The 22234-nt window shown below is 37.3% G+C and overlaps 1 protein-coding gene across 3 annotated transcripts in view; it reads left to right on the forward strand.

Annotated features, from left to right (window-relative positions):
- WASF1 (WASP family member 1) overlaps positions 1-22234 on the forward strand; it is a 77973-nt gene that overhangs the window by 52258 nt on the left and 3481 nt on the right. For 2 of the 3 annotated variants that reach the window (XM_065735062.1, XM_065735048.1), the window contains exons 3-7: positions 10161-10295; positions 17592-17745; positions 17998-18115; positions 18935-19107; positions 21174-21353. In XM_065735062.1, the coding sequence (XP_065591134.1) occupies positions 10161-10295; positions 17592-17745; positions 17998-18115; positions 18935-19107; positions 21174-21353 (760 nt within the window). The remainder of the gene's footprint in view (positions 1-10160; positions 10296-17591; positions 17746-17997; positions 18116-18934; positions 19108-21173; positions 21354-22234) is intronic. The other variant, XM_065735055.1, reaches the window with a different exon arrangement.

Raw genomic sequence — 22234 nt, forward strand, 5'->3', positions numbered from 1 at the left:
CAAAAATGCATGCAATGCTGGAGATAGCAAGGAATGCAAAAGAGGAGGGAAGAGTACTAGTTTTCTTGGCAACAGCAAGCCCAGCGTAGGTCACTCTGATTATTATTATTTTTTTTTAACGAAAATAACTGAGGAGTGTGAGCTGTTACTTCAACCTTTTGTTCTTCTTTTGAAATAGCATCATGGTGTTTATAGTTCTTTATGGACAGTACTTATACCAACTGAATTATTGAATTAATAATGTTCCTTCTTACAGCTTAATACAACCGATTCTGTTTGTCACACTGTAAGTTTTTGTTTCATATTGTGTGTCTCTACAAGAATAACATTCAAAATCTATAATTAAATAGAAACTGTTTTGCAGAGTTAACCTTATTTCTCAGCCACATTAAGAATTGCTCTATAAAAACACGTTGTCTTATAAGGGTATGAGTACCTTTGAAAATATATTGATCTGGAATTCTTTTAGCTTTTCTGACTGTTTGAATCCGCAGTGCTAACAGCTCAAAAAGATTTGAAAGTACTTCTGGCTCAGGAATGTTGGTCTCTTACATGTTTAAATCCAAATAACCAGTCTGTACTTTGTGTTTCTGTGTTACTGGTATGCAAGGAAGCCTGCTGACATGCAGGGAAACTTTAGTAGCCATCTGAGTAGTAGCCAGCAGGCATAGTTTTGCAGCAATCCCTTGGCAACCAGCTTTTCTGCAGTTCTTCCTGTTTTGTTTTCTGTTGTTGACAAAGCTAGATTTCTGTCTGAGAACTGAAATGGAGTGTTGCGTAGGGCCTCATCTTCTTTAAACTAAAGCTGCTTTTGCTGTTGACAATAAAAGTTATGCAAATTGAAATGGATGTTCTTTAATCTGATTAGGAGTTTTTCATTTCTGCCTCTAAGATTTTTGTTACTGACTCAAACAGGATTAATATCCTGCCCTTAGACTCTCAGTCATATTCTTCTGATATGATTTGGAAAATAGCACTATGGTGAAATCAAAGCTTTCAGTGCTTCAGATGATACAGAAAAACAGTATTTAGAAAAACCAAGTGTAGGATTTTGTCATGTTCACAGTAACTCAAGTGGATTAATCCAGCAAGTGGATCTCATTAGATCTACTTTTCTGCTTAGTGCTGGTGAGGCCTTACCTGGAGTACTGCATCCAGATGTGGCGTTCCTCATTACAGGAGAGACAGACTTGTTGAAGCACGTCCAGAAGAGGGCCATAAAAATGATCCAAAGGATGGAACACCTCTCCTACAAGGACAAGGCTGAGAGTGCTGGGGCTGTTCAGACTGGAGAAGAGAAGACTGTGCAGTGACCTGATAACAGCCTTTCAGTGTCTACAGGGAACCTACAGGAAAGAAGACAGACTGTTTAGCAGGGTGATAAAAGGGGTGGAAATGATTTCAAGCTCCAAGAGGATAGAATTAAGTTTGATAAAAGGAAAAAATATTTTACAGTGAAGATAGTGATGCACTGGAACATGTTGCTGAGAGATGTGATTCTTGCCCCATTCCTGGAAGGGGAGAGATTTCAAGGTGAGACTGTATAACCCTGGGCAACCTGATCTAGTGGTGGTGTCCCTGTTCATAGCAGGGGAGTTGGACTAGATGGCCTTCAGAGGTCCCTGCCAACTCTTAAGGATTCTGTGATTCTACTTTGAGCAGAGTGTGGGACCAGCTGACCTCCAGAAGTCTCTTCCAACCTCAACCATTCCATGGTTTTCACAGAATCACAGATCTGTAGGGGCTGGAAGAGACCTCTAGAGATCATGTAGTCCAGCCCCCTGCCACAGCAGCTCCCTAGCCCAGGTTGCACAGGTAGGCGTCCAGGCGGGTCTGGAACGTCTCCAGAGAAGGAGACTCCACCACCTCTCTGTGCAGCTGTGCCACTGCTCCGTCACTGCTCTGGGAAGGAGTTCCCACACACATTTGTGTGGAACTTCCTATGCATCAAGTTTGTGGCCATGTCCCTTCACCCTCTTGCCACAAACCACTGAGAAGAGTCTGGCCTTGTCCCTTTGCCTACTCCTTAGGTATTTATAGATGTGGATCAGATCCCCAATGTTTTGGGTGATACATGCAAGTAGAGCATGCCTGCAGAAAGAATACCTGTAAAATGGCAGCAGTTCTGTGGGGCTTTTTTTTGTGTGTTTTAATATAAAATGAAAAGAGCTTTACATCAGTATGTGTCTGTTGCTCTGCATCTTCATTCAAATTCTTAATCCGTTCATACTTTGTTAGATGCGTTGCTTTTAATTGTTCAAGTTGAGAACATTTTTGACCTTTAAGAAAAGTAGGAATGAAAGGACCTAAATGGATCTACTTTGAGTGATAAGCCCTGCCTTACTCCCTGGAGCATGGAAACACATCAGTCTGCCTTGATCCTATAGTCAAAATTGCTAGCAAGTAATTTTTTTCTCCTGTCTGTTCCCAGTTTTCTCTAACTTCATAAAAAGATCTGTGTTCTGACAGCTTTTCCTAGTGCTGTGGCAACAGAAATTCTCTGGACAGCAGAAGTAACTGTGTTTCCTATGTGTTCTTCCCTGTATTTCTTGCTTTCTGATCACATATCTGCTTTAGATAAGTGCTTACCTATTTTCTTCAACAATGTTGCAGATGTGTTATTACTGCAGTACTGCCTGTGTTGATGTATGTTGCTGTATGTCAGCCTATAGCATCCATCGTGTGTGGAGCATGATTGATAGCACTGTGCAGCTGTGCCATTGTTAGAAGATGGATAAATAGTCCTCTTGTGTGGATGCAACCTCCTTGTTCCATTTGCAACTACCAGCCAATCTTGTTTTTCCTTTTATTTAGCTGTTCCCTGCAGACAAAATGTCTGTGCCACGTAAGAAACATAACTGATAGCGTGTTCCCAGTCTGACACTCCCATGTGGGAAGTGAAGCATTTCTCACTTTGAGTATTTTATCTGTGTTCATATTATGAATATTTATATAGCATGCATTCGGACCAGAGCTTCTTTTCAATCATAGGAAGCTGTCAGTTACCTTTTAATCTTCTACATTTGTCTAAAGAACGAGAATGCTGCTTAATGCTTAACAGAACGCTGTTTGCTAAGCTGGAGTGCACTTTATGTTAGTAAAAGTAGTTTTCAATTAACACTGAACTTCAGAAGCCTTCCCCCTCTTCCTTTCTTTTGTTTTTATTGTTTTCCAGTTTTACCATGTTCTCCTAGTTAGTTATTTCTTTTCCTCACCCCTTATTCTTAAATTTCCTGGAGTAAAATGCTTAATTTGAACACGTCATTTTTCCCCCATTTTTTTCTCTGACCCGCTCCAGCATTGGCCTTTGCCTGAGTTTGGTACTTTCGATGCTCTGGTTAGGTTGTCTGATAAATTCCTGGTCCAGATTTGCTGCCTACAGGAACCAGGTTGTCCCTTCATAGTAAGATTGTCTCATTGCAATCCTTACAGTTAGTCCTTGTGGACTGCTCTTACATCTTCACGATGATAGATTCTTAGATACCTAACAGAGGTAAATTATACTTACATGTGATTTTCCAGATCTTGTTTATCCACAGCCACTGAAGTTTTCAAGGACCTACTAATCATCTAATCTCCAAGCTTGGGAGACAGTTCAGTCTCTTAACTTGCATGCTGTCTCCTAGGCCAGGTTGGATGAGGCTCTGGCCCTAGTGCCTGATTTAGTGGTTGGCAACTTGCCTGTGGCAGGGGGGCTGGATCTAGGGGATCTTTGAGGTCCCTTCCAACTCAAACCATTCTGTGATTCCTAGCCACCGAGCTGAGATTAAAATGATCCTGATGAGAGGCAAGCCAGGAAAACTCTCATACTCCATGCTTTTGCTAAAACATTTAATTAAAGGAAATTAATGGAGTGAAGATCTGAAGCTGCATTAACAGCCAATGAGTGTATTACATTATATGTCAGAATTAATAGAGGAGGAAAAAATATATTAATAGACTGAACAACTTTCTTCTGCTATATAAAGGGATCCTGATTATAAATTCTATGGCTAATGTATTAATTATCCTGAAAGACTATTTTCTATACTAAATTGTGCAAGAAGGAACCGTTCAGAACCTAGTGATATAATTCTGCTTAGTGTGAAATATTGGGAAGGGATAGAGAGGTAGGACATAGGTTTTTACTTCTGCTTCTGTTCTGTGCTTCTTTTTACAAAGCTCACTAGACAAAAATATTGCTTACTGTGAGAATGGAATTTAAATACATGTTAACATTCCGTGATTTCTGTTGAGTAATGGACTGGGTTCTAAGCTTATTCACTCTGGTATTCTATGAATTTCTACAGCCTTTTCAAAAGTCAAACTACTAAACCTATATTTTTAAACTGCAGTTATAGGTGTTTTTCTATTTCAATATATATTTACAGTTTAAATTAATATAAAAGTTAACATTAATATAACACCTCATTATATATTGCTTTTAATAGTTTATTCGAATGAACAAATATGTCAATATATCATCAGAACTGAGTTATAAAATATATGTTGGGTTAGGTTTAGTTTGTGTACGTGTTAATTTTCTGTCTTCAGAGCTGCAGAAGTTCGACAGAGTAGTTAAGTCTAAATTAATTAAGATCAATGCTTTTGTCAGCAATGAACTTGCTTCACTGCTTCGGTTTTGATTGTCCCACTTGATTTATCTCACTTTGGCCCGAGGTTTACTAGTAATCTTACATTTCCAAATATAGTGATATGTTATGGTATAGAGCACTTAAAGCGAACAGGAGTTGATGGTGCGTGTTTTGGTAGGTTTAACAGAATGAAAGAAAGCAGTATTTTTGTTTTTGTTCTATTTCAGCTAGTAGCTACTACCTAGTATTCTCTTTTTGGCTTGTGGATCTGTTCTAAATGTCAAGAAAATAATTGTCCAAAAAAGGTGCTCAAAATGCCTCCTTGGAGAATGGAAGGACTGTTTGTTGCTTCCAGGACATTTTGTGTCACAAAAACAGACATTAACACCAGAGGGAGCTGCATTCCGGTGTCACTTTGTTACTGAAGGTTATCAGGAGTTGAGCCATTTGTTACAAGGGAAGATATTGGGGAGAAAAAAAAAAAAAGATAAATACATTACCAAATTAAAGATTTATAGTATATCCTCTTATTTAAATGTTCACTGTTAGTGAATGGAGAAGTGATAAGTAGCATTTGTGGCAATGTGACTTGCCTTTTGAAAGTTACAGATTTAAGTATACTTCTGATCAGTTAAATAAGTTTTGCAAATACGATAAAAATAAGCTTTTCACAGATGTTGAAATAATTTATTTACAGAAATCTATGTTGTCATTTATTAGGCAAACAAATCACTTTTTTTTTTTAAATCTGGTATTATGTATCCAGCTGTGACCAAGTACCTAAGGCATTATTATTTTAATTGTCACGCTCATCTGTCATTCTCTTTATTGTACTGCATGAAACACGAGTGGTACTTTTGATCAGACAGTCCCATAATGATGTAAGTGTTCTGCACTGTTAACACTACTTCAGTGGTACTAATTTTATGAAATGGAATTAGTTTTAATTTCTCAGTATTCCAACCTGTCATCTATAAGTTAAGTGAAATTTGAGCAGCTTTTTTGTTGTTGTTAAATACTGGGTATCCTACTGTGGGGTTTGGAACAGTGTATTTTTTTTTATGGGTTTTTGTCATATTTCATATAGTTCACTGTTATCACCTGTAAATCATATCTTTTGTAAATCATTTGAAATCAAAGATACATTCAAATGAAATACACAAAAAAGAACTGTAAAAGAAATAACTATATTGAAAGTGTTGCATTCATACGTACATTCATACGTAGTACTCTTCCATTCATACTCTGAATGGAAGTTATACATTTCTCTAGAAGCAAACACTTTGTTTTGCTTGAAAAGCATTTAGTTCCATATGCTTCAAGCTTAAAAAAAAAAAGTGCCAACAGGAATGTAGGTAGAGACATTATGGTTGCATATCACTTCAGACGTGACAGATTGCTTTTAATATATTTCCCATTTGAGGATTAATGTTCATAAGCATAGGCAGTTTTTCTGTGCAATATGTTTGTATCTGTGTGCAACATAATAAAAAGATTTTGAGACATATTATTTGCAATTGGAGCTTATTAATGAGGTAGATGAATTGTAAGCCTGATGAAATGATACAGATAAAACCAACTAGCCTTAAAATGCATCTGTAAAAAGGAAGTTGATGGATTTTAGAGCTTGTGGTTTACTTTTTATTCCACACGTGAAATTTAATACTTGATTTTAATATGTATGTCTCTGAATATTACACAAGTTACCTAATTAAATTGAATAATTGAATATATCTGAATATCTTATTAGGAACATAATGTGTTTGTAGTAAATTTATATTAACAATTTAATAATCTTGCTCATTTTTTAGTAATTTCTCTTGCTTTAGATACAGGTTAAACAGAATTTCATGGCATATATTAGAAAGTCTTGTGTTAAGCAAGTTGCCAGCTAAACAGGCCTTATTATTAACTTTCCGTCTCTTTCACTAGTTTAGTACTTAAAGAAATATGGTTCCAAGAATGGCTGTGCTGTTGATCTGCTTCTTACTCTGTGGCCTGTAACAGATGCCTCAAGAAGTATTACATGATAAGCATGTATATTTTTTACATAGAATGATAGAATCACCAAGGTTGGAAAAGACCTCAAAGATCATCCATTCCAACCATCCAGTAACCACCAATATTTCTCCACTAAATCCTGGTCCTTACCTAGTACAACATCTAAATGTTCCTTGAACACCTCTAGAGATGGTGATTTAACCACCTCCCAGAGCAGCTTGTTCCAGCACCTGACCATAGGAATTTTTCCTGTCATCCAGTCTTAATCTCCCCTGGTGCAATTTGAGGCCATTCCCTCTAGTTTTGTTGCTACTTACATGGGAGAAGATGCTGACCCTCACCTTGCCACAATGTCCTTTCAGATAGAGGTAGAGAGCTATAAGGTCTTCCTGAGCCTGTTCATCTCCAGACTGAACAATCTCAGTTTCCTCGTCTGCTCCTCATAAGAGTTGTGCTCCAAAGTTCTCACCAGCTCTGTTGCCTTTCTCTGAACACGCTTCAGGGCCTCAGTCTTTCTTGTAGTGAGGGTCCCAAAACCAAACAGAATACTCGATGCATGGCCTCACCAGTACAGAGAGATGATCACTTCCCTGCTCCTGCTGGCAACACTATTTCTGATACAAACCAGGGTGCCATTGGCTTTCTTGGCTGCCTGAGTACACTGCTGGCTCATGTTCAGCTGAGTGTTGACCAACATCTCCACGTCTGTTTCTTCTGCAGTCTTCCAGCCACTCTGCCCCAGGCCTGTAGCATTGCTTGAGATTGTTGTGGGCAAAGTGCAGGACCCATTGCTTGGTCTTGTTGAACTTCATCCCACTGCCCTCAGCCCAGGGATCCAGCCTGTCCAGATCCCTCTGAAGGGCCTTGCAACCCCCAGGCAGATAAACACGTCCTCCCAGCTTGGTGTCATCTGCAAACCTATTGAGGGTACACTGAATCCCCTCAACCAGGTCACCAGTAAGGATAGCGAACAGGGCAGGCTCTAGTACTGATCCCTGGGGGACATACCACACTCATGACAAGTCACCAGCTGGATTTAACTGTTTACCACCACTCTGAGCCTCGACATCAAGCCAGTTCTGTACTCAGCAAAGGGTGAGCAGACCATGGGCTGCCAGCTTCTTTAGGAGGATATTGTGGGAAGCAGTGTCAAAGCCTTTGCTGAAGTCTAGATAGGCTACGTCAACAGCTTTTGCCTTCATCCTCTGGGTTGGTCCCTTGATCATAGATGGAGATAAGATTGGTCAAGCAGTACCTGCCTTGCGTTAATGCACACTGGCTGGGCCTGATCCCCGGCTGTCCTACTCAGGATGATCTGCTCCATAACCTTTCCTGGCACCAAGGGCATACTGACAGTCCTGTAGTTCCTCAGGTGCTTCTTACAACCTCCCTTGTAGATGAGAATCACACTGGCAAACCTTCAATCCTCTGTGATCTCTCTGGTTGACCAGCAATGCAGATAGTTAGTGGAAAGCAAGTTGGCAGTCACCTCTTCCAGCTCCCTCAGCACTCTTGGGTGGATCCCATCTGGCTCCATGGACTTGTTGCAATCCAGGTAGAGTAGCAGGTCTCAAACCGTTTCCAGCTGTGTCGAGAGGGAGTTTATTCTCCTCCCTATCCCAGGCTTTCAGGTCAAGAGGTAGAGTACGCTGAGGATAATTGGTCTGACTTTTAAAGACGGATGTACATAAGGCATTGAGAATCTCTGTCTTATCCTCGGTCGTCACATTCTGCGTTTTCTACTGTTCTCTCAGCCTCCAACTGCTTCCAGTTTGGAAGGCTCTTCAACCAGCTGGGTTTTCCATGCATTTGCTAATGTTTCTTTTCCATAAGTTAATACCATTGACAAGCTTTAGTCTCTCCTGATTCAAGTCATTTATGACTGCCTAGAATAGCATAGATCCCAGTACAGAAAGCAATGAAACCTCTCCATTCTCAACTGTGAAGACCAGTTGTTTTCTCACACCCTCTGTTGTACACCTTTTGAGGAATTATTTATCTATGCCGTGTCATTATGTTCAGGCTCCTAAGTTTTTCTAAAAAGCTTTGCTTAGGGACTTTCTAATTCTTGGAAATAATCTAGGTCATTGTGCTCCATCCTTGTGCTTGTAAACCTGCTGGGGTTTCCCTTCACAAAAGTTGTGTTGACTCTTCTTTAACAAGTGTCCAGGTGTCTGTAATTCAGTTCTTTATAATAATTTGTACTAATTTCTCTGAGTGTCAGGCTTACAGGCCTGAAACTCTGAAGATACTCCATGACAAAAATTTTGAAACTTAATATTGTGCTTGCCACCTTGGAGTGTGTATTATGGAGATTTACAAATTGTTACTGATCCCTTTCTCTTTGTTTTGTTAATTTGTATATAGTCACTTCAGTTGCTTTGACAAGTCTCCCACAAAGAAGAGTTTTGGCATGAGGATCTCTCCAGTTTCTTTCCACACTATTGGAAGGTGTTAATTCAGCTTGTCTGCAATGATCTTGCCTTCTCTGAGTGTTCCTTTTATATCTTTGTTACCAGTTGACTCTACAGATTCCTTTTCAGGCTTTCTTACTCATCATATATTTGAAAGAATATTTCTTAGTGGCTTGATATTTGCTCCTTTTGGCTAGTTTACCTACGATTCTTAAAGATCTCCCTTTTGTGATCTGTTGCATTTATAGTTGTGCTTTTTTTTTTTTTTCCCAGTTACCTAAGTCTTAATAATTTACATGCACTGGCCTTGTGTTGAACACGTGCTATCCATGTGGTATCCTTAAATAGTTGACACACTACCTGTGGAGATTTAAATTTTCCGTTTAATGTCTTTCTGTCCTCATTTTTATGTATTCTTCCAGATTTATTGTGCAGTGAAGGCAGAGATTTCATAAAAATATTTTCCTTGAGCTAGGGTACATTAGAAGCACCCTATGGAGCATTCCATCTGTACAAGAGAAATTGTTACAGAGCCTTTTCTCAGACCTGAATATCCTTGTCTGCTGGACTAAATGTGTGATGTCCATTGAACTGAACAGGGGAAATTCTTATTTTACTTCAGTATAAATTAGACAGTTACTAGAATTTTCACCCTTCAAAGTATAATATATTATTTTAACGTGCGTTTTTGAATAGGTTGTTACTAATAAACCTAGATGTATGCATCTGATCTTTCATGTTTGAAAGGTCTTTTGAATCATAGGAGTGGGAGCTGTACTTTAAGAAATTAGGGGTTGAATTCATTTGGAAAGTATGGTTAATGCTTATACAGGAGCAGCTTTAGATGCTGTAAATCATCCTTTTATAGAAGTCTTAAGAAAATAGTTGGTCTAGTTCCTTGGATAATTCTGCATATTTCAGTCAGTTTAAACCAGCTGAAGGTCCATCTAGTAATGTATTAAATTTCATTTATGATAAATAAATTAGAAGTTACTGTTTAACTTTTATTTGCATTTTTGAGGCCTTCTGAACAAGCTTAGTAAGTACAGATTGTTACAACTGATTATCACGCACCTTAAATTTATATATTCAGTAGCTATCAGAAGTCTTTCTGAAGGCAAGCTCATCTTGTGGTATGCTTGCTTATCTTTTTTTTCCTTTTCTATTTTAGGTAAATATGCTGAAGATATATTTGGTGAACTTTTTAATGAAGCTCACAGTTTCTCATTTAGAGTCAACTCCTTACAAGAACGTGTAGATCGCCTATCTGTCAGTGTTACACAACTGGATCCAAAGGAAGAGGAATGTAAGTTAATATCTGTTTTGACGGTTTCTTATTTTGTCACTCAAACATCACTGGTACATGAAATAGAAATAATAATAGTTTAAATTACATTTACAAGAACACAGAGCAAAATATGACAGTGACGTTCATTTGAAAACATGTTACTTTAGTACTATTATATTTCTGTGGTAATAGTAGTACTTTGTTATGTTGTGGGAATTCCTGGGAATATATCTTTACTTTATATTTTTAACTTTCCTACTCATTGCCATAGTATGTAACTATTTGTCCAGGTAGGGTTTTTGTGTTTAACTTGATAGCATCTTAGATTGTGGATGAAGTTATACTTGAACAGCTCCATTTACAGTGGATGGATTATTCCCTAGAATTCTTCTTAAGTAGCTTTAAGTAATAGAAAAATTGGTGGCACTGAGAAGACAAGTACTTCTGACACTGAATAGGATGTGGCTTGTGCTTACAAAATAGAATTTTTATTGGATTTAAATAGTCATCACACAGCTCATATACCATAAGAACAGTGACTAGCTAATATGCAAATATGAAATTTCTTCACTTTCCTGAGTATCTCTCGGTTACAAGTGCAATAATGAAGGATATTGTGATCCCAGTTTTAGAGTATTCTAGGCTACATGGTTAAGACATAGAAAATAGAGCAACATCTGGTCTTGGAAAATAACTTCAGTTGGGTTGTGGGATCCAATTATAAAGTATAAATTAGAAAGCTGTTTTGGTTCTGAATATCTAAGTATGATAGTTCAGGAAGAATGAGGTGTCAGACCAATAACGTGGTCTTTGGCAAACTGTGTTTGTTTTTTTTTACCTATTATGAAATTTCACTATTAGCAAAAATCTAAGGAACTTTAGATTCTGTACTTAGCGTGACATTTATTTTAGAGCAGGTTTCAAAAGACAGCTGTTAACAGCTAGTAGCAGATTTTCCACGAAACCGTGACTTGCCTAGGGGAATTCTTACATAAATGGGATTTTCCAAGTCCCTTGACAGCTGAGCATAAATCATACATGCACACTACTTTTTCCAATAAAATACCATATTTACAGTGATTGGATAATGACAAAAATCCTTTTTATGTACAGCAGTAGATTGTCAGCAATTGTAATCTTTTAATGGCTCTAACACACCAGATTGTTAATGTCATTTCCATATTTACCCTGGACAACCTTGTTACCATTATAATCAGAGTGGGATTTACGTTGATGTGACTGGTCTGGTATGTCAACCTTTCACAATCCAGGAAAATTTGGAGACCACACAGTTAAAACGTCTTAAGGATGTTACGGGTTAGCAAGATGGAAATTTGTACTTTCCAGTAGGTGGCCTTTGACAAGTTTGGTTGTAGGTTTCATTACTAAATATTCATACCTATTTGATGCTAGAGAATTGCCAGAAATATTTTTAAATAGAGTATATTTCAAATGCACTAGATAATAACTTTTCACAGTACTACATATACTGTAGGATCTATTTATTAAACTGTAGATGTAAGAAAAGAGACAGGCATTGTAATTAAAGAAAACAGGGCTACAGAGAGGTCTACTTGATCCAGTCCAGAGTGAATAAATGTGACTTGAATCTGATACCCTGGATTTGTCTCTTATTCTATAAGAGAGCAGTGCCTGCTCATACATCAGAAGAACACATGCAATCCTCAGTGTCAGGAGCTATTGAATGGCTGCTTTTATTAACCTAAGAAGTCCTTGGACCATACCCAGTGTTCCTTATTTGCAAATGTCTGCCCTGGTTGAGTAACCAGATGAGGGCAAAGGAGATGAGTGAAAAACAGTATATTTTCTTAAAAACCAGAGATCGTGAAACCTTTTCACTTTCAGTATCATCTTTTCAGCTTAAAATTTACATGTTTATCACAAATGGTCTTGTTTTAGCCCTGGTCTGCGCTAAAATAACTGGAGAAAGGTAATGGCATGGAGATTTGGGGAAGACATTTGAATATATCTCGCGTTTTCCTTACTCTCTATGCAAGAATTAAGCAAATTTCAGTATTTCTGTTTAGCTAATAGCATGTGTAAAATGGGCCATACTTGCAAAATGAGTCTCATTTGATAGTTCTTTGCCAGCAGGCAGTAATAGAAGATGTAATGGGTTCTTTTGGGCCCAGTGCTATTACACAAGAGGAAAATAAAAAGATTCATTTAAAGCTAAGCAGTGTGAGCAAGACCAGCCCAAGTCAGATTCACTGAAAAAGGTGCAGATACTTGACAGGTCTTTCTGACAGAGTTAAAGAAGAAAAAAAGCTCTGCGTGTTTTGAATAGTCTGTGTGCTTTCTCATTGTTTTCACTTATTTTAATACCTCTGTCAAATAATAAAATCAAATTAAACTTAGGTTAGGCTTGTATCCTGGAGAAACTGACTCCTTGCACACAGTCCTGTCACAGGAAAGCAGTGAAATAAGCGTGTTCTGTGTACTTAAGGAATTTGAAGACTAGGTTAACTTTCAGATCAGTGTAGTCAGCTTACTGTGAGAATAAGAGCAAAGGGCACAGCAAATCCCATTTTAAGAGGTGGCTCACTTAGAATCTCCAGCCTCCTGAGAAGAGTTTGATGAATCATGTATATTGTATATTAATATGAGTTTAGAACAAAGAACACATGAAACTGATTTAAGATGTTACTTTCACGTAACATGTTAATGTGGTGAATAACACTGCTGTGAATTAATTCATATATATATATTACCATCAAAGTCAAGTTAAAAAAAATGAGTCTGCTAAATTAAATTGTGTAGTAGCTTCCTTTGCCTGGAACTGCACTATACAACTGAATGTTGGATTTGAGCATGTGTCCCTCTGATGGCCAAGTTCCAGCTGCTTTCTTTTTCTTCTGTTTTTTTCTTCCAGTTCTCTTAGCCCTCAATTCAATTTGTGTGTTATTTTATAAGAAAATCAGTTTTAATAGTGTGTCCAAAGCTCAATAGCTCAGTGTCAAAGCCATGATTTTGCCTCCTTTGGTAGTGGTTGGTTTTTTTTGTATATAAATTGGGATCTGGACAGAATGCCATTTGTTAAATAATGTAGGGGTTTTGTTGAGACCCTCTGGCAGATACACAGCTTGATGCAGCTGGGTGATTGTGTTCTCTCACGTGCTGCTCTGGGCTTCCTAGTGCTACACGCTGCATTTAAAGCAACTTCTGAGTCCTCTTAAAATGATTGCTTTAGCATTTATGTCTTCTCTTTATTCACTTATAGTAGTTAAGCTACATAAACTCCCTATCTTACCTGCTGCTGTGTTTAAGAATAGTGGAGAATGTTGGAATTGTTCATCTTGGAGCTGAATCCAAAAGCGAGCAAGATTTGCTCTGGAGAAGCAGTCTCTCTGCCTAGCAAGTATCAGACCTGTGGTGACTAGTCAGAATGAGAGAGAAACCTGATAAGCATGAGGTTGTAGGCTTTGATGAAGTGAATGGTTGTTAAAAATGCACGTAAGAAGTTGTCATGGTTTTATGACTTTCTGTTATTGGTATTCCACATTGTAAGATCATGTAGTGGACTGGGAGTTAAAGAGTTAATGCTTCACTTCTGTGGATTACCAGTAATTCTGGGTATTCCTGTCTCAGAAGAGAAGAGCTACGTACCCCAGAGGACTTTGTGTTACTTTGCCTTTTTCCATTTTCCATTTAGAGGGAAAGATAAAACTGTTTGCATGTCTTTTCCCTTTTTGATCATCCGAGCCCCAGGACCCACACCGCAGGAAGGGGAAGAGGGCACAGAGAAGGGCCCAAAAGCAAAACAGCAGCAATGATCTGAGGAGGGAAGCCAGTTTACTAAATTAGATATCGGAATGCAGAGTAATACAAAAATATAATTGGAACTGAAACTAATAATAAAATGAGAGACAGTGTCCAAAAACTGAAGGCCTTTACTCTAACGCTGAAGGTGTGACTGCTAGGGAGCTCACATGCTGTTGGGATGATCCGAAAGGGAAATGAAGAGAGATCTCATGACGTGCCAACAGTTTTCTTCCTTCTGAATGGAAAATGGAAAAAGGCAAAGTAATGCAAAGTCCTCTGGTGTATGTAGTTCTTCTCTTCTGAGACTGGTATACCTGGAACTGTCAGTGATCCACAGAACTGGAGCGTTGTCTCTTTAACTCCCACTGCACTACATGTTGTTATGATGTGGAATACTGATAACAAATATCATAAAACCATGACAGAAGTAGAAACAATACTTCCAAGATTGCAGTGTCTTTAGGAGCTGAATCATGCAAATCTTTATAAGAGAAATTTTAAGAGAAACATGAAAGCACCTTCCCTGTCATTTACTTTTATTTAGGTACTTAAGACAATATTGATATTGTCATTCTTACTTCCCTGCACTTTCCACATCACTGGGTAAGTTTTTGGACAGAAAATGGGAATTATGGGCAACTAAGATCATGGATTTGTAGCTAATTTCTCAGTCATTCAGTTCAGCAAGGAGTCACAGTTTTGACATTCAAAAGTTCAGTCTTAGAAGTTCAGGGTTTAATTGTACAGAAAGTGTTCGAGAGAGCACTAAAAGGAAGTGTTGAGTAGGAGCATCTCAACTTTTAAGGACACATAGACTATGTTGGTTTTTTTTTTGTGTGTATGTGTGACTGTAAACACAAGTGGTGTAACAAAGGGACTTTTTGAGAAATGACTTTTTGAGCTATAGAGAGCTTAAGATCATGTGCCATACAAAGACTGTGGTGCTAATTAGATATTAGGCAACTAGAGGTTTAAATTTATTGGCATCAAGTTAAATCCCTGAATCACTTCCAATTTTTTCTTCAGTTTTCCATGTCTTCTCTCACCTGAATTCATATGTACAATTTGTTTGCTCTCTTACTGTGCTAATTGGTCACTCAACCAAAGCTAAGTGGCCATATGACCAGCAATGCTTCCATGTTTTTCACACCCCAGTGGGAAGCCACACACGTTGCTGCTGTTCAATAGCCAGCTGGCAGGCTGAATGAATGACTTCGTTAGCCAAACTGTACGTAGCCTGAGGTTATATACTGTTTGCAACACACAGTTTACCCAATCTCTTTTTCTGTAGACTAGTTATATCAGTGTCATAATTCTCAGTATTTTGTGTACTGTGTCCTTGCATTTCCTTAATAGTGTAATACTATATTCAGTTGTCTTGAATGATGGCATGCTTTTTGTTAAATACTTTCAGTATCAATGCAGGAAATGCTTTTGGCTATTTCAAATCCAGTTTTCTCTGAAGACCTTTGCTCTTTAGCCTGGTTTTACAGAGAAAGTAGTCTGTAACCGCTGGGTATGGACTGATTGTCCTCAGGTGTGATGTTCCCTTGTATTTCTTTACAAAAATTGGCGATTACAACAATAAAATGCGTATTATGGACTAAACAGACTGTGTTTGCTCACTTGAGATTAAGTAAGGAATGTGAATAAAGAGTTTATAGAGTAATATTTATCTCAGGAATATGGAGCTGCATACTTTGTATGCATTTTAATATTAAAACAAATAACTGTCTTTATTGCAATGTTATTTTTTTTATTGCTATCAGAATGTATGTAGGTTGTAAGAGAAATATAGCAATTTATTTTTTTACTGGCATAGTGTCCAATAAAAGACTGTTAAAGATTTGTAGAATTGTCAAACAACTCTGAACAAGTACATATGGTGAAGTTTGTAAGACCAATAACCTAAAGGAAAAGGAGCTGAAATATGGAAGAATCTAAGAATGGCGTTTCAGATTAGGGAAACCCCAGTTCTTTTATTTTAAATGTGAACTTTTGGCAGCTAATAACAATGTGTACTTCATGACAGGTACAAAATATATATTGTTATTTATGAGCATAAAAACACTTGAAGAAACAGAGCCTCCTAGCTGACATCCATACATTATAATACTTCTTTCATGCATGTAAAAAGGCTTCTGAGCAGCTAATTAAAGGTATTAATAGGATAAAAAGATACAGTAATGAAATAGAATCTAAGGATAAAGAGGAGCAAACTGTTCCAGCACGTGCAACCTTGCCCATTGCAATGAACTTCAAACAGAAAACTGAAAATCGAATAAAACCTATCTTTAGCCTCACAAAGGATGCTGCCAGTATGCTTAGGTAAGAAAAAAGAACATTCCAGGAATTGTAAGCCTGCTGGGAAAAATCCTGCCCCTTTTTTGATCATGGAGTAGAACTCCATCTATGTACATACACTTCCACGTGTTACAGGAAAGAAGAGTAAAAGCAGCTTTCAGCTGAAACCAGAGTGCTCTTAGAAAAACAACTTCTGAAGGCTCTTGTGTTTTTTCTAAAGCAGTGAGATAGGGAAGGTGTTCTCTCACCTTGAGTAAATGGGCACTGCAGTCAGCATAAATATATGTGTGTATGTATAAAACTTTGTGATTTTTTTTTTAAGATCTATATGGATGAGGCTGAGAAGGTGCACTGTTCCAGAAATGGAAGGTGTGAGTTTCATCAGTCAGTCACTTTTTCATTATTTTTATCTAAATGTTAATGCTTGTGAAATAGAAAAAGCTATATAAGCTTTAACAACAGTAAGTCAGTGTGTTTCAGATGACTGTTTAATCTGTTGAGTTCACCTACTGTTATTTTTCCTTTCAATCTTGCATAATGATAATTGATCATTGATAAGTGCTTAAAAACTCCAAGGGACTCGCCTGAATTAAACACAAGAGCCTTATCTCAACTATTCAGTCTGATAAGAGCCAGCACTTGTCTGCTTTGATGTGATTGGAACATGGTATCACCTCATTAAAACTCACCGATATCAGTACAATTAGCTTAAGTGATTTGCCAGTTTGGCATCTCAGTGGACCTTCTTAGGAACTGCTATGCACATGTAAGGAAGGGAAATCCTAATGACAGGTAAAAATAAAATCTATACCTCAAGATAAAGGCATTTTTAGCACCCAAAAGGGTTGTGAATGGAGTTGGTAAATGTTATCAAGTCCTTTCAAACTAAAGAATTATTTTATAACTACAGAAAATGATTTGTTGAACTACTTTGGAGAGAAAGAGAGAGTTCTGATGTTCTGTCCAGGTAAGCAGAAGTTTCCTGAGAAAACTAAATTAAGGGTGGTAAGCTTAGAACATCTCAAAACATGTTTTTCATGTAATCTGACAATGATACTAGTACTGGATGAATTTATATTTTCTGAACATGCATATGTACTGGATGTACGATATTAGTAGTAATGCTTAATATTGCTGTTCTAGCATTGTGCAATTCCAGATTAAACCAAATAAAGTATATTTGGCTTTTTTTTTCTTCTTTTTTTAAATGTCCGTATCCCCTTTCAGTGTCATTGCAGGACATTACCATGAGGAAAGCTTTCCGCAGTTCCACAACTCAAGATCAGCAGCTGTTTGACCGCAAAACTCTGCCTATTCCTTTGCAAGAGACTTACGACATTTGCGAACAGCCTCCTCCTCTTAACATTCTCACCCCATACAGGTTAGTTAAAATTAAAAAAATAGTCAAAACCAATTTCTAGCTAGTTATACATAGTAGAGATTCTATATTCAGTCATCATGCTCATGTTGAGTAGCACTGGAACACTGGGAAGCTGCTTGGGGAGTACAGACGGCAGAAGACATTTAAAGTGTTAAAACCTGATTCTAGTTTACTCAACTTTTACTCTAATCTTACAACGATAAGAAAAACATCAAACAAACATTATATCCTGTTTGGGTCATTGTGTTTCAGGGATGATGGAAAAGAGGGTTTGAAGTTTTATACCAATCCTTCGTACTTCTTTGATCTGTGGAAGGAAAAAATGTTACAGGACACTGAGGACAAAAGAAAAGAAAAGAGGAAGCAGAAGGTACGCACGTTAGCTTTGTGTAGCTGATTTTATTTTCTTTCCTGGAAGTGGTTTACTTGCATATACAGTGCTTTTTGGTTATGCTATTAGTAGCAATCCAAACTTTACAGAAATAATCACTGTCTTCTTCATTCAGCTGAAAGTGTTCATTCAAACAAACTATTATTTAATAACAATTTGAATGGGCCTAGAGCTTTCATGCTGTCTTAATGTGACAAAAAGCAGGTTTGCCAGAACCTGTAAGTCTTCTAGCAGTGAGTCAACAAAGAGGAAAAAAGAAATAAAGAATTTTTCTAGATCACTTTTTTTTTTTTTTAATAATACATAACCCTGGTGGTCTCTCAGATGGAAAAAAAACAAACAAGAAGGCAAACTAACAACAAAACCCAAATGAAATCCTTATGCTTATATTTACTCTAAACTGGGAAGAAATTAGTAGGAATTGAGCAGTTCGTAAATAGCTTCTTAAAATCAAATGAACAGTTTTAAAAGATAGTGCTATTTTTCTTCATGATTCTGTATATTTCATACATAAAGACAATAACTGATTTAGAATACCATTTCAGACAGTATAAATATCTGCTTGGGCAAGTATTTTTTGTTGTCTTATGAGTAAATTATGCATTAGAATGAAGCTTTTTGCCTTTTACGCTGCTTTTTGATGTGTATGTTTGGTTTAGACTTAAATATAATTTTTTCCTGTTTATTCTTACTCTTGAATTGGGATTGTTTTTCATTATGTTATGCATGATGTACAAATGCAACTAGTTTAAAAACATTGTCTTAGTTGTCAGTTTTGTTTGCACAACTCTCCTACAGCAGAAAAATCTAGATCGCCCTCATGAACCAGAAAAAGTGCCAAGGGCACCTCATGACAGACGGAGGGAGTGGCAGAAGCTAGCCCAAGGTCCGGAGCTCGCTGAAGATGATGCTAACCTCTTACATAAGCACATTGAAGTTGCTAATGGCCCAGCCTCACATTTTGAATCCAGGTTTCTTTTTATTTTTTTCTATCCTTTACTAAGTATAGATATTTGTACTGCATAGCAAACATTCTTGAGGAATGGTAGATCATGAGATACTACTGCTTTTCTTGAAATACACTGAAAATTACTGATTAAGCTCTATCAAAAGTCAGATTTTAAAATTCTCAATCAGTTTATCTTTAAAGGAGTTATTATCTCGTTATTGAAGTCATTTGTCTGTGACTTGAAGGAAGTATAGTCAGTACATTCCAGTCTTGACCTACAAAATCTCTATTATTCCAGTCTCTTGATTTTTCTTAGAGCAGACACTGCCAAGATTATATGGTGGGTGTGATGTGAACAAATGTCCATTTGGAACTCACATGAGATTGCTGAGCTTCTCTTTACTCATGAGCAAATCCAAGATTTGATTGATGTTTCTGGTTACAGTCTATTACAAAATCCAACCTGTTGGATTTTCATTTCACAGCACATATTTGCAGGTGGCTAAATGCAGCATTTTACATTATATTGCTCCTGTGTTTCCTCTTGTGATGCTTGTGCAAAACCAGTTCTTTTTTATCAGCTGAGAAGATTATGATAAGAAAGAGGGCTGACAAGTAATGTTAGCACTTTTGGAGGTGTGTTTTTTCAGGGATTTGGTTTGCTGTGTTTTTTTGTTTATTTGTTTTTGGGGTTTTTGTTCTGTTGGAAGTTGTTGGTATTGTTATATAGATTGTTAAATACATCCTCCCCCATCTTTCACTGGCCAAGTATTTTAACTTCACAGGGCTTTCAGATAAACTTAATAGTAGCGGTGGGTAACCACAGTATCTGTTTGAGATGGTGTTTTGTATCTGAGAAATTAAAAAACCTACTCCTAGAAAAGTTAGTTCTTTGAGTACATAAAGGAAAAATGATCTCAGTTCAGTTGGTAGAGCACTACTTAAGCTATGGCAAAGAGTGTTTCTGGGAACAACTTTGTACTATCTTATCTCTGCAAACCACTGTGTTAAGTAGTTAGCAGAAACATCTGCTTTCCTGCTGTCCTTTTCTTTTGCTATACTGGATTCCATATTAGACACACTTGTTGCAGGACTCCTTTTATATCCAGGACCCTCACTAAGACCTTGATTATCTCAGTAACAGTAGTGAAATTATGAATAATGCAGTAGTGCTTGGGAGCACTGCATGTGCAGAAGATGTTGTTCAGACACAGAAGAACAGAGTGGTTTTGAATAACAAAGTAAGAGTTTTGCCCTCTAATTATTGAACAGGCTTGGATATTACACTGGCAGCAGTACGTGTAAAGGTGAAGTACTGCTGTAAGTGTTGGACAGTGTTCTGCCAATGCATTCCATCTATATTTCATAGAGACAAATTTTTATGGTCATTAATATTTTTAGTTGAGTGGTTAATTAAAATTTTCTAGCTGATCTGGTCCTTAAAGGTTGTCTAGATTTGTAAGTTGAATTATTTTAAGCTGTCTTTATCTTTATTTGCACTTCGCTGTATTTGATGCTACTGTTCAGTGATAGTTCTTCTTGTTACCTTCTTTGTGTTATATAGTTAAAAAGTATTAGAACTAAAGTAGTGTGTACTCCAGCATGGAGAAAGCTGGAATATAGATTGAAATACTGGAATGAAGATCCTCTCACAAGTTGAACTAAATTATTCAGTTGTAAATTTGGCCACTTAATGGATGTTATGAATGAGTGTTATCAAAGAATGTATTTGCTCATATGTTGAATATGAGGAGCTGAAGCTATTACAAATACAATGCCTGTTGCATAATGTACTGTTACATGCATATTCCTGATTGTATTGGTATGTTTACATAAGTCAACGTAATGTGATTCATGAGCACTAAGATCAGACATACAGTGTAGAAATAGTCAAAAGCACTAAGCCTTTGAGCTGCTAGAAGGTGTGGCATGGAAAGTTGGATATATTATTAAAAAGTCATTAAGTATATTCAACATTAGTGAAGAGAAGATCTTGTAATTCAGAAACAAGACTCAAATGTAGAACAGTAGTGGAGGGCAATAATACTTAGATTTAATAAAGGATCATTTTTTACTGTTTTCCTACAGATCTCAAGCATATGTGGACCATATGGATGGATCGTATTCTCTTTCTGCATTACCCTATAGCCAGATGTCTGAGCTTCTCAACAGAGCTGAAGAGCGAGTGTTGGTCCGACCACATGAACCACCACCACCACCTCCAATGCACGGTGCAGGAGATGCGAAACCTGTGCCTCCTTGTGTTAGGTAGGCAAAGAGTGGTCAAGTCACATGCTGTCCTGTTGGGGAATTTGTTTTCTACTTCCCCACTAACAGTTATTAGTGTTACTTCCATGTGGCCCAGGCAGTGCACATGTTTTTGTCAGTCCATAAACCTGACATCTCCACAGCAACAGAGCCACACAGGAGTCGGAGAGAAGGGTTAAAACCTAACTCTCATCGTGTGTGGTTTTGGAAACAGACCCCACCTAGCTATCGATATTTACCTGTGTAACCTTCTGAGGATAACTGTTTGGAAAATGTTTCTTTGAATGATGTTGGAATCTCAGCATGTAGCTTTGGAGTTTTGAAAATTTAGAAATCTGACATTTGTACTACTGAGCTGTGTTTCATCGTATGTAGAAGGAAGAATGTGCTGTGGTAAGAAGGTTAGCTGACAAAACTATGTATTCATTCCCTTTGCTAAATTACAGTGATGTTTTCCTTCTATTATTTTAATTTTCATTTCTCTGCCTTTCCAGAACTGGATGCATACATAAAATATTTTCACACCTCTGATATTCTTATATAAAAAATCTTAGTTTAGAGTCAGGTACATACAGCTTAGAATGAAGGACAGTTAAGTTGTTTCATCCAAGAGATGTTAATCTCTCAAGAATGTCTTTTTATTGCCCAGAAGAATATATGCAGAAATGCAGCACTTTTAAAATTAATTTTACCTCAGCAGCTGAAAGAAATCCTCTAGTGGTCTTTCAGGAAAGTAATTTTACTGTTGCTATTTATATTTGATTCACATATTCACTGCACTGTAATGAATGGCTGGCATATAAATATACATCTCTGTAGATAAAACTGATGACCTTTAATATAAGCCTCACTCACTCTGTCATCAGACCTTAAATATGTAT

Source organism: Cyrtonyx montezumae, unplaced genomic scaffold, assembly GCF_038088225.1.
Source record: "Cyrtonyx montezumae isolate F1298 unplaced genomic scaffold, pur_monq_1.0 scaffold_0, whole genome shotgun sequence".
NCBI classification, from domain to species: Eukaryota; Metazoa; Chordata; class Aves; order Galliformes; family Odontophoridae; genus Cyrtonyx; species Cyrtonyx montezumae.